General features: G+C 51.3%; 1 protein-coding gene across 1 annotated transcript; it reads right to left on the bottom strand.

Moving 5' to 3' along the window:
* Positions 1-10,732: 10,732 nt before the first annotated feature.
* Positions 10,733-11,647, bottom strand: LOC135577913 (olfactory receptor 14J1-like). Its single transcript, XM_065048030.1, has one exon. It carries the CDS (start codon positions 11,645-11,647, stop codon positions 10,733-10,735), a length of 915 nt encoding a protein of 304 aa, XP_064904102.1.
* Between the last annotated feature and the right edge of the window lie 1,621 nt (positions 11,648-13,268).

The following is a 13,268-nucleotide window of genomic DNA, read 5'->3' as shown; positions in this document are numbered from 1 at the left end:
CTTATACTGTATCCCAGTGCAGACCTGTACTCTATTTATTGTTTTATCCTCTTTATTTCCTTTCATTGCCTCTCTGTAATAAAATGATCTCTCTCCCTTGCATTTCCTCTAGATTTGGCTGTTGTTTTAAAGCTGATATCAACAACAAGCCCAGGAGTTTCACCTCAGAAACAGCCAGAGAAAAATCCTCTTTGTCACACTAAACCAGGTATCTGCAGGGAAACAAAGATGGACACAGACAATCTGACACAGACCAGCTCCAATAGGCAACAGCACCTTCAGGGCCACCACACCAACAGCAGCACTTACACAACCATGAGCAACAGTACTGACCGTGTCCAGTTCTCCCTGATCTGGTGTGAAGGTTGCACGAGTGGTCTGTACATCCCACGCAGAACTTACCCACAGTCTCACACACGCTCTTGTGGTCCCTCCAGTGTGGACCTGGGGTTTGGGTCAGCCCAGATTATTACCCATTTAGCCATCCTAACCCTGGGTTTCTCCAGATCCTGGGGCCCTCCTCCTTCTTGCTAGCCTCTTAGAACTGACCAAGAAGATGTGTGCATACCATCACCCCCAAACACACACACTCTAGTGAGCCCATTCACACAGCAAAGAGCCAGGAACAGTTTAATTAGTTCTGTAGTTTAACCCTGACAGGCAGCTCAGCACCACACGGTCAGTCACTTACTGCCCCACAGCAGGATGGTGCAGAGGATCGGAAACACAAAAGAAAACTCATGGGTTGAGATAAAGACAGTTTAATAGGTAAAGCAAAATCTATGCATGTAGTCAGCGAAAACTAAGGAATTAATTCACTGCATCATTTCCAGGAGGGTGTTCAACTGTCTTCAGAAAAGACGAGCTCCATCATACGTGACTGTTACTTGGGAAGACAAACGCCATCTCTCCGAATGTCCTCCCCTCCCTTCCTCTCCCAGATTTTATTGTTGACTATGGTATCATATGTTGTGAAGCATTCCTTTGGTCAGTTTGGTTCAGCTGTTCCAGCCATGTCCCCTCCCGATTTCTTGTGCATCCCCGGCCCCCATGGTGGTGGGTTTGGTGTGAGAAGCAGAAAAACCCTTGATACTGTGCAAGCACTGCTCAGCAATGACTGAAACATGGGGTGGGATCAACACTGTTTCCATCACAAATGTGAAATGGACTCATACAAGTTGCTGTGAAGATAAGTAACTCTATCCCAGCTGAAACCAGTCTAGTAAGCAGTACAGACCATGGTGATCAGGCAGGGGGCTCAGCCAGAGCAGTGCTGAGCAGACACCTCCCCATGGGCAGCTGGTCCCCTGAATCCTTCTCCCCCTTCCACAGGCTGCTTCTTCCACGATCCAGCTTTCTCTGCCCCAGTCTCTTCCCCAGTTCATAACCATCATCAGTTAGTTTTTCCCCAGCGGGCTCAGGTTATTTCCACCTCTACTCAAATTTGATAGTTTGGATGCCATTGCCTTGTTCCTCTGGGACTTCAGCGGCATCACTGGTGGCTCCTCCAGGCACTGATGGCCTTGCAAGACTTGACTGCCCAGACTGTGGGAAGTGCTCCCGTCTGTGCCATTTGGCCAACCTGGTCACATCCACAGCCACGTGTGAGGCCCAGCTGGGACACACGGAGCTGCCCACACTGCTGGTCCCTCCTCACATCCCTCAGCTTCTCACGAAGGTCCCACAGTTTCCCATGGCACGTACAGGTGGTTTGACCCAGGGCAGGGCCTCACCAGGGGCACAGTCATTTGTCTGCAGCCTTCCCATCTGGTGTCCTTGATGACCTCATGATACCTGCCTACCTCTGGCCAATCACATTGCTGTCATGAGGTAACCTCACAAGTGATAATCCGGCCATGTTGGCTTTGCCTACATGTACCCCCAGGTAACCGCAATAGAAGTGGCATCACAACCCACCTCCAGCCGTGTCATCTTCCACTTCTCCTGCATCTCCCGTCTCCCAGGCTCTCAGCACTGCTGGGTGTGTTTTCCAGCATCCAGGTGACATCACTAGGCCAGACTCACCACGTGCCCAGCTGGGTTGTTTCCAAAGATGTGACTTCAAAATCTACCTCCCTCACATGACCCCTCACCTTGCATCATCCTCTTCTGGCACCAGGGGTCACCTCACAGCCAACCTCCAGACACTTCCCCTGCACCTGCCTCTCCTTTCTCTCACCCAGCACTGTCGTTTCTGCTGGGCAGGCAGCACCGTGCTCCCCATGGGGACTGCAGAGCCCTGGTGGGACAGCTCAGTGGTGGGAGGGCAGCCAGGGGTGGTCGGGGCTCCTCGGGAAGGCAGGCGGGTGGATGAGGAGCTGGAGATGAGCTCTGTGCAGAGGGGAGCCTGGTGTGCACAGAGCCTTGTCTTGGAGGAAGCCTCATGGTCACAGGTCCTCAATTACGTGGCAAGTTGGACCATGTCTTGGTCTGCTGGGAGGGCAGCAGCACTGGGCACAAGCAACCCAGGAGGCTCCTGCAGGTGTGGAATACAGCATTTTGAGACAAACACGGACGAGCTGACGAGGGCTGGTCTCCTACCAACAGACAAGGTGGATCAGGCCGGAGATCTGAAGGATGAGAGCGGCCATGGCTGCAGTGACCATGAGATGGTGGAGAAAGAGGACAACTGCAGAACAAGAGTGCAGTCCTGCAGGAGAACTGATTTCATTACTGGAGGATCTGCTTTGGCTGTCCTGGAGAACAAACAGGCTGTGAGTCCTTGTTCAGGGGCAGTGTCCTCAGAGCCCAGGAAGAAACCAATCTGATGGCCAGGGAGTCCAGCAGGGCCTGGCAAGAGGTCAGCATGGACGAACAGGGACCCCCTGACTTAGGAGATCAAACAGCAGAAGGACGTGCAGGGAGGCTGGAGGGGAACAGGCTGCCCAGGAGACAGACAGACTGACAGACACCTGGCCTGGGGGTGCAGGGATGGAGCCAGCAAAGCCAACGCTGAGCAGTGGCTGAAATGGCCGTGCAAGGGGAGGGCACCCAGGAGGGCTTCTCCAAAGATATTGTCAGCACAAGGAAGGCGGCTGAGGGCACCCTGGTCCCAGTGGCCAGTGGGGCAGGGGACGGGTGACAAAGACAGTATCAAAACAGCAATTTATCTGAAGAAAGATTCTTCCTTGGAGAGTTCTGGTAGGAAATGTAACTGGACACACTTATACATTTTACTATATATTTACCAACACATAAATATAATATTTTCCTTATGATCACATAGAAAGACAGACAACACAGGTCTGTTGAGATCACTGTCAACATGGCCATCTAAAAAGAGAAGAAGCTCAATTAACCTTTTTATCCCTCTTTCCTCCATCAGTCAAGAGTGACCAACAGCTTCCAGCATGACTCACTGTGTGCCAAGGGTAAAAAGTGGCACTGACAGCCCATGGCTGTGGATTGTTTGGTGCCTTCGGCTCTGTACAAGACACAAGGATTATCTTTCTTAATGCTGGAGGCTTTCGTAGGAGAGAAATCTAGAGAACCTTTTTTTAAAAATGGAGGGAAAAAGAAACCAATTGAAATATGTAGAGTGAAGGAAATGTGTTCTTGCAACTTTAAACATCAAACACTGTTGGTGTTGTAATTCTCCTTTCTTTCTTTTGAATACTTTAAATATCAGTGTTTTCCCGTTAGATCAAAATGAGACTTTTCAGGATGTGCATTAAGAGCAAGAGGAGAACTTCTGATCCTCCACTACATTTGCCTTCTCAGCACTCTCTCTGTTATCTGTGCATCTCATCTCCCTCGTCCTCCAGGTATTTCCTCCTGCCCTGACTAAACTGGCCATGTCTGAGGTCCCATTTTCAGCAGCTGATCTGCACACAACACTTGCGAGTGCTCTCTGGGTTTCCCTTCCTCTTACTGTTTTATCACTCAGACACTTCTCAACAACCTGGTTGCTGCTTTCAGCTTCAAGGAGTTAAAAGCTTCCTTGTCTTTCAGTAGTCTGTCTATTCTGTCTTTAGCCAACTCTTTTATTGTGTTTATTTTATGATTTCCTTTCTGTCTAAAACATTTCTTGCATGGTTCTGCTTTGGAGAAGGCGAACCTCAGTGGTGGCAGCTTGTCCTTGGTGTACAGTTGAGGAGTCTGTTTTCTTTTAATCATGACTCTCATCAGTTGTGTTTTGTTTGTTCAAGGGGAAAGCAAAGTCCCTGTTTCCTGTGTGCACTTGGGTCTGCAAGGAGAGCAGGTGGGAGCTGGTGCAAAGGAGCTGGCACATCCAGCTGCAGACTGCAGTGAAGTCTGGTGTGAGGAAAAGGGATGCAAGGCCCAGGGGCCAATGAGAGAAACGATGGGGTTGGGGAGGTGAGGAGCAAGGTTGTCCACACGGTGTGAGACCTCAAGGGACAGCTTCTCCAGCCAGTCCAGACCTCCTTAGGAGAGACCCTGGATCAACATCAGATAATGCTGCAATCACATCTTCTCCAAACTGAAAAGGATTAAAATACACCCTTTACAATAGAAAGACTTTTTTATCAGAAGCTTTTTGAAATCTTTTTCCATAATTACACAAAGAAAACTCTCTAATTAACTATACAAGATTGGAAGGACATAACAAGAAGAGACATGGTTTGTCAGAGCTTTCTTGAGTGTAATGAGCCCCATGGTGCATTGGGTGCTGAGTCCTTGAACATTACCCAGGTGCTGAGAGGAGACTGCACAAACCTTTCCAGAAGTCAAAGCCAGAAGAAAAAAGCACTAAGTTCCTTGAAGTATTAATGAGTTCCACTGAGGGCAAGTACCAGCAAAGCCTCCCCAGGGACTCGTTAGAGCAGAGAATTGGAGGCCATGATGGCAGATAAACAAAGGGAAGCGTGCAGGCAGCTGAGGTGCTGAGAAAACCCTGGTTTAGTTGGATGAAGCAGAGAGGCCAAGGCCTGGCCCCCAGCCCCTGGGAAGGCAGATCCTGTCCCTCACACGTTGCTCAGGGCTCTTCCTGGGGCAGGGGATGTGGGCTGTGTGGTGCTGAGTGAAGGACAATGGTGTGACCGTTCCCAGCCTTCCTGGGGTGTGCAAGGAGGCCACGAGGTGCCCCAGTGCCTGAGGACAACACGTCTCCTCACAGGCCTTGGTGGCAGAGGCCATTGCCATAGCCAAGGGGACAAAGACTTGGGTTCTTTTGGTGACATCCAGCCTTGCCAGTGCCCTTTGCCATCTCCACCACAGGCTGTCCTACACTGTCCCTCAGCTGCTTCTGTTTCCCTGCAGGCTGTAGACACCCATCTCGCTTCCTCCCCTTGCTCTCACCCTGGTATTTCCATACATTGACTGAGGTGTCTCCACTCTCATGCTCTGTTCCTGGAAACACAAGGATATGGACTGATCTCCTGCTCCTTCTGGATGATTTCTCGTACCACAGCACTGCCCTTTGAGTGACATTTCTTCCTCCTCATGTCCAGTCTCCACCTTCCAAGCTGCGATGTGTGGCAGTGTTTCTCTCTGCTGTAGAAAGAAGGACCCTGAAAACTACTGACCTGTCAGCCTCTTACCTGTGCCTGGGAAGATGATGGAACAGATCCTCCTAGAAGCTGTGCTAAGGAACAGAGAATGGTGACTCAATCACTTCCCTGGGCAGCCTGTTCCACTGCTTCACAACCTTTTCCATGACAAAATGTTTCCTAATATCAATTCTGAACTTTCTCTGGTACAAGCTGAGTCCATTTCCTCTCATCCTCTCACTTGCTACTCAGGAGAAGACCAACACCCTCCATGCTACAACCTCTTTTCAGATAGTTGTACAGAGCAAAAAGGTCTCCTCTCAGCCTCCTTTTCTGCAGGATAAACAGCCTCAGAACCCCCAGCTGCTCCTCAGCAGACTTGTGCTCCAGACCCTCAACAGCCTTGTCCCCCTCCTCTGCACTCACTCCAACACCCCAAGGTCTTTGCTATAGTGATGGGCCCAAAACTGAACCAAGGATTTGAGTTGTGGCCTCACCAGTGCCGAGTACAAGGGGATGATCGCTGCTCCGGTTCTGCCCACTACACTATTCTTGATGCACATCAAGCCATTGGCCTTTTTGGCAACCTGGGCACACGCTGGCTCATGTTCAGCTGCTGTCAATCAACAACCCCAGGTCCTTTTCCACCAGGCAGCTTCCCAGCTACTCTTCCCCAAGCCTGTAGTGTTGCAGGGCATTGTTATGACCAAAGTCCAGGACCTGACACTTGGCCTTGTTAAACCGCACACAAATGGCCTCAGCCTAATGAAGCAGCAGCTCCAGATCCCTCTGTAGAGCCTTCATACCCTCCAGCAGATCAACACTCCCACCCAAATTGGGGTCATCTGAAAACATAGTCAGGGTGCGCCTGATCCCCTCATCCAGATCATTGATAAAGAGATGAGAGAGAACTGGCCCCAATACTGAGCCCTGGGGACACCACTCATGACCGGCCACCAACTGGATTTGGCTCCGTTCACCACAACTCTTTGGGTCCGGCCCTCCAGCCAGTTCTTTATCCATCGCAGATACACCATCCAGGCCACGAGCTGCAGCTTCTCCAGGAGATGCTGTGGGACACGGTGTCACAGGCTTTACTGCAGTCTAAGGACACAACACCCACAGCCCGTGTGGCGGATTCACTCCCCACGACAGACTTTCCCTCATCTGCTCAGCCGGTCACCTTGTCACAGAAGGAGATCAGGGTGGTCAAGCAGGACCTGCCTTTCATCCAGCCATGCTGATTGGGCCCGATTGCTCGTCTCGTGTGTGTGACCTCACAGTCCTTTCCCAGCCCTGTTCCTGCTGTTGGCCAATCCCCTGCAGAGGCAGAAGTGACCTCACAGTGCCCTCCACAGCCATTGGCTCTCTACTGGACTATGAGTTCCTGAGACACAAGTGACCACATGGCATCGTACCCACCATCACCCTCCTTGTGGTCCAGTGTGTGAGCAGATCAAACGAAGCTGCTTTCATCAAATTTATCCAATAGATTTCCTATCAAGGGTTTGAGTGGAGAAACGTTCCTCAGAGGAGCTGCTGTATTTACTCTGGGACATTTTACATCTCTGCTTCTGCCTCTGCTTTTGTTCTCCTTCCTCTGTCTATTCTGACGTGAAAGAGCTCTCCAAGGAAAAGATTCATGGAATCCTACAATAACACAGGATGGAAGAGACCCCTGAACACCATCTCTGTCCCACTGACCTTTATGGCACCCCAAGGAACAGCTGATGGCATTTGTGCTCATTTGGGTTCATCTCACCACGTGCACACACTGGACATGCACATGGTGTGTATGTTTGCACAACAAAAATATGGACTTTAAACCTAGTATTTCATAGAATCATAGAATGTCCTGAATTGGAAGGACTCACAAGGATAATGGAGTCCAGCTCCTGTCCCTGCACAGGACACCCCACAGGTCACCCCGTGTGTCTGAGGACGTTGTCCAGACTCTTATTGAACACTGTCAGGTTGGGGCCATGACACCTCCTTGGGGAGCCTGTTCAGTGTCCAGCACCTCTGGGGGAAGAACCTTTTCCTCATGTCCAACCTAAACCTCCCCTGACACATCTTCTGCCATTACCTTGGGTTCCTTCACTAGTCACCAGAGAGAAGAGATCAGTGAAGATCTGTGAAGAGATCAGTACCTTCCCTTCCTTCTCCCCTTGTGAGGAAGCTGTAGCCACCATGAGGTCTCCTTTGAGTCTTTTCTTCAGCTCTGATGCTCAGAAACCCTTTGGTTTGCTTTCTGAAGCAGAAAGGAGAAGCCATGACATCCAGCCTCTTTCCCTGCAGGCTGCAGACATCGATCTCACTTCCCCACCTGCTCTCACCCCAGCATTTCTGCACCTTCACTGCTGTGTCTGCACCCTCACCGGCTGCTCTTTGGAACACAAACCATGGGCTGATCCAGCTCCCTCTGGGTCACCTCTTGCACCACAGAACTGCCCTTCCAGCAACATTTCTTCCTCCTCATATCCAGTCCTCACCTTCCAAACTGTACTTTCTGATATTTTTTTTCTGTTTCCTTCTTATTCCCATTATCAAGGAAAGCTCAGCCACCTCAGAAACTGCCCTTCATGCAGGGAACCCAACCTGTTAGGCTTCTTATGGTCTTTTACCTGACCAGAGAGAAGTCACCTCCCCATGATCTTCTAAATTCCACAACTGCTGCTGTTCTTTCAGCTTCTCTGACAGACACAACCATGTCCCTGCCGATGTCCTGTCATGTTCTCAGGTGGGATGGACATGACAACCCGTCTCTCTTCCTGGGTAGGGCCTGTGGGCCCTTGGGCAGAGGTTCTTTCCCAGCCATGTCCCTGCTGCTGGGCTGGCACCTCCAGACACAGAACTGACCTCACTGTCCCCTTCGCAGCCACAGGATTCTGACTGGATTATGAGTTTCTGAGACACAACTGACCTCATAATACCACACCCGTGCATCCCCCTCCTTAGCAACCAGGACCTGACCAAGACCGAACCGTGCTCTACACAGTCCTACACCTGCTCCTCTTTCCCACAGGCTGTAGACACCCATCTCGCTTCCTCACCTTGTTCAAATTATTCAAATATATTTCCTACTAACAATGAGAGTGAAAAGCACTCCTCACTGGAACTGCTGTTTTTATGTTAACACAGCACATATGTCCTCTTTTGCCTTTTTTTTTTTTTCCTATTCTTCCACCTATTCTCTCTCCAGAAACCTCTCCAAGGCAAAAAATCTGTCAAATCACAGGATAACTCAGGTTTGCAGAGAGCCCTTGTCTCACTCTTCTTGTCTCACTCTCCTGCTCAGGGCAGAGTGAACCAGGTGAGGTTGCTCAAGGCCTCCACCCAGGTTTGCATCATCCTCAAAGGCACTAAAGATTCACTCTGTTCCATCATAGAAGGGGAGAATAAAGATGTTCAACAGTGTTGTCCAAGTGCTGGTCACTGAGAGATGACACCAGTAACTGGCTGCACGGAGGACTTTGTACCACTGATGATATTTGGGCTTGATGGTTCAGCCAACTTCCCACCCAGCATCCACTTCTTGAGCCCCATCAGCACCACTCTGGCCAGAAGGAGACCATGGCTGAGCCTTGCAAACGCCCTGTACACAACATGCCTTTCCTTCCCCTGTCCATTTGAGTTCAGCAATCCCTTCCTCGTCCTTCACATTCCTGGAAATGGCTGCAGGAGGCTTGTCCCATCCCCTTCACAGGGAGGGAGGTAGGGTGGCCAGACTGTTATTCTTCCCATTCCTGTTTGTGCTCTTCTTGAAGATGGGACTGAGTTCTGCATTTTTTAAGGACCCCAGAACCTCTCTGGTTTCTAGGGCACTTTTGAGAGCACAATGTGGAATCAAGGGCAAGGGTGATGTAGCAGACAAGAGCACTTGCAATGATCCTGTCCAAAGCAGCTGAGATGAATCTCACTGATCCAGGGGGGTTTGTTCCTGGAGTCACACACAGAAATGTCAGGGTTCTGTGAGGTGTCCACATCAGAGCTGGTCTCAGGACTCCTTATGCACCCAGGGATGGTCAGAGACAGAGTCTGTCCATTTTACACATAGAGGCAGGAGTCACAGTGTCCCTCTGGCCTCCTGTTGCCACTCCAAAGAGACAGGAGACACCTCAGCCCTGTGGTGTGTCACCTGCTCTGCACTCATCTGAGATGTCCAACCCCATGAGAAATGGACACGGAGACCTCAGATCAAGGTTGCATATCCCAGTGCTGCATTCAGGTGGTTTCCCAATGTGATGTGACCTCAAGCCACTCTATGTGCCACGGACCTTCATGGACCCCAAGGAATAGTTGATGGTGTTTATGCTCGCTCACGTTCATGTCACCTCAGGTACATGATGTGCGTGCTCACATCTCATCTGTACAAAGCAAACAGGGACTGCTGAACTATTCATTGAGTGTCCATCCATGGAGGGAAGAACAACCCCTGTGGGTGAGAGGCCAGTGCTGTAAACGGTAGTTGTGAAGGGCCAGTCGATGATGACTGACCTGAGGCTCCTTCCATGGGGTGCCCAGTGCACAGGGGCACAGCCCAGCCCCTGCTCTGCTGGTCCTGCAGGTCTCTGGCAGGAGCCTGGCTGTGAGAGGACACTGCTGTGTGCCAGCCCTGCACACACACTGTTCAGCTGTTCAATGCGGTTTAATCTGTGGGTCACTTTCTTGAAAATGTTATTGAGAAAAACTTTGTAAGAAGATCTAAACCTTCAGGCCCTGCCCTGACCAGATCACCTTTCTATCTGGAAAGGCTGTTGTGAGGCCAGCTCTGTCACAGCAGTGCCCATTGCCTGTCCCTGCCTGCGCCCACAGCACTGACACACAGCAGGACAGTGACCAAGCTGCCCTAGCACTCAGGCCTTGCACCAACACCAGGGATGAGAAGGAGAGTGTGGGAGTGGAACCAGAACAGCTCTGGAAGAACAAGCGCTGCTGCTCCCTCGCGGATGCTGTCATGCCAGAGCTGTTTTCCCCTCCATCCACGCACAGGAACTGTCCCTGAACATGCAAAAAGGCCTTGCAGGAAGGATATAGTGAAAAAGAAGTCACTACAGGAATCTTTATTTTGGTTAGAGACAAGAAGTGTACTGTTCATCATTTAAACAGCCAGTGGCTATAAAAGAAAAGCAGACAGTGGATTAAAAAGGGGCTGAAAACATCATCACAATAAGAAAATAACAAATAACAACAGAAAATCCAGATGACAGGTTGAGCCTGTAATTAGCTACATTAAAACTCCTGTGTAGAAGCAGATGGGCAGTACATTGCTTCAGAAAACACTAAGATATGAGTTTCCTCAGGGCATCCTTGATCTCCTTGTTCCTCATGCTGTAGATGAGGGGGTTCACTGTTGGAGGCACCACCGAGTACAGAACAGACACCACCAGATCCAGGGAAGGAGAGGATATAGAGGGGGGCTTCAGGTAGGCAAACATGGCAGTGCTGACCAACAGAAAGACCACGGCCAGGTGAGGGAGGCAGGTGGAAAAGGCTTTGTGCCGTCCCTGCTCAGAGGGGATCCTCAGCACGGCCCTCAAGATCTGCACATAGGACACCACAATGAACACAAAACATATAAAAGCTAAACAGGCACTGACCACAAGAAGCCCAAGTTCCCTGAGGTAGGAGTGTGAGCAGGAGAGCTTGAGGATCTGGGGGATTTCACAGAAGAACTGGCCCAGGGCATTGCCCTTGCACAGGGGCAGTGAAAATGTATTGGCCGTGAGCAGCAGAGCATTGAGAAACCCAGTGGCCCAGGCAGCTGCTGCCATGTGGACACAAGCTCTGCTGCCCAGGAGGGTCCCGTAGTGCAGGGGTTTGCAGATGGCAACGTAGCGGTTGTACGACATGACTGTGAGGAGATAAAATTCTGCTGTAATCAAGAAGAGAAACAAAAAGAGCTGTGTCGCACATCCCAAGTATGAGATGGCCCTGGAATCCCAGAGGGAATTGGCCATGGACTTGGGGACAGTGGTGGAGATGCAGCCCAGGTCGAGGAGGGCGAGGTTGAGCAGGAAGAAGTACATGGGGGTGTGGAGGTGCTGGTCCCAGGCTATGGTGGTGATGATGAGGCCGTTGCCCAGGAGGGCAGCCAGGTAGATGCCCAGGAAGAGCCAGAAGTGCAAGAGCTGCAGCTCCCGTGTGTCTGTGAACGGCAGGAGGAGGAACTGGGTGATGGAGCTGCTGTTGGACATTTGCTGCTGATGGTCATGGGAAACCTGTGCAAGGAGGAAAAGACAGTGACAAGTTATCAGTGACTTCTCTGAGCAAAATCAAGGCCATTTTTCACACACCCTCCCATGCTCCACACCCCTTGTCCTTTTCCAGACCTTCCTCCAGCTCGGTGTCTGAGCCCTGGGTGGTGCTGGCTGGAGGTGCCATGAGGAGCAGGGCCTGTGCCCGCTGGCTGCCGAGGAGTCAGCCCTGCTCTGCAGCAGGGGGCATGGGAACGGGGGGCAGGGGACGGTACTGGGGTTCAGCTTTGTCAGATGGAGCCACAACATGTATCACCTTTCCTGAGGGCTGAGCACCCCATGTTTACCCAAGGACACCCACGACTCCTTTCAAAAACCCAACTTTATTTTCTCTGCACAGTATCTCTTTGCTTCTCCATGGGGCTTTCAGATAACACAAAGATGCTGTAAGACAAGTTTGCATCCTGGAGGGAAGCTCACAGCTTGGAAGGAAACCTCAAGGCGATAGTAAAGACAGATGATGGCATTTGATTGAGGGAGACTCAGCTCATTCCCCAGCCCCACAGACTGCATTGCCCACAGCCCACAGGTCAGAGCAAAGCTGGGACACGTGTGCCCATGGACACACCTGCAGGAAAGGACCCACAAGATCAGGCTGTGACTCTGCAGCTGAAACTGCCATCCCCAGAGAACCTGACAGCAAGAACAAGATCCCAACAGCAGTGACCCAGAGCAGGGGAGCAAGAAGGAGAATGCGGTGAGGGTGGGTGTGAGAGAGGCCAGGGCAGAGGCAGCTGGGCACTCAGACAGCGTCACCCTTCCCCAGCTGTGCAGCACCTCCCAGACACCAACACTGCCGGGCAGCTGCTCTCAGCCCCTGTGCTCTGCAGAGGAACTGGAGCTCTGGCTGCACAGGAGCTGCTTCATGCCTTGGAGCCCCCGGCCCTGAGGGCAGAGGCTTTGCTGGGTGGGACAGGAGCCCAGGGGGCTGCTCACAGGAGGGATCTGCACTGCAGAGGATCACAGGCACTTTTCTCTCTTCTCCCTCCCATAACCATTCCGGGTTTGGTTTCCTCTCCTTTCTGATCATTTCCCTGCTGCCTAGAGATTCTCCCCTGGGAGATGTTTCCCTGTCCATGTCTCTTCCCTGTCAGTGCTCACAGACCATCCCACCCTCTATGCCCTCCCTCTGGCCCTACAGATCCTACCTGTTCACAGGGCACTGCCTGGGGGCATCTTCCTGTTTGCAGGCTGGAAAACAGGACAGGTCAGACTAAGGCTGACGGGTCCAGCCAAGGTGATGCAGGTGCTGTGCACAGGCAGAGGGGAGGTGAAGGGATGTCATGAGCCTTCTGGCAGATGTACTGATCACTCAGAGCTGCAGTTCAGGAGTCTCAGTGACTTCTTTAAGCATGAGAGCTGGTTTTCATTTTATCCTTTCCTGCACCCCCCACCCCTTGGGAGAGGAAACTGAAAAGACAGGCTCAGGAAAGCTCCTTATCTGTCTGGCAATCCTTGCATTGATCTTCTCCTTGAGGCATCCACTTGGAAAAATGCTGGGGCTGATCTGGATGTGTGAGCAACCCTGACCCACACAGCACCCTCTTCACAGCAGAGGCAC

Source organism: Columba livia, unplaced genomic scaffold (assembly GCF_036013475.1).
Source record: "Columba livia isolate bColLiv1 breed racing homer unplaced genomic scaffold, bColLiv1.pat.W.v2 Scaffold_178, whole genome shotgun sequence".
NCBI lineage: Eukaryota > Metazoa > Chordata > Aves > Columbiformes > Columbidae > Columba > Columba livia.
Note: the sequence above shows the minus strand (reverse complement) of the source record. Positions and strands in the feature narration are given on the sequence as shown.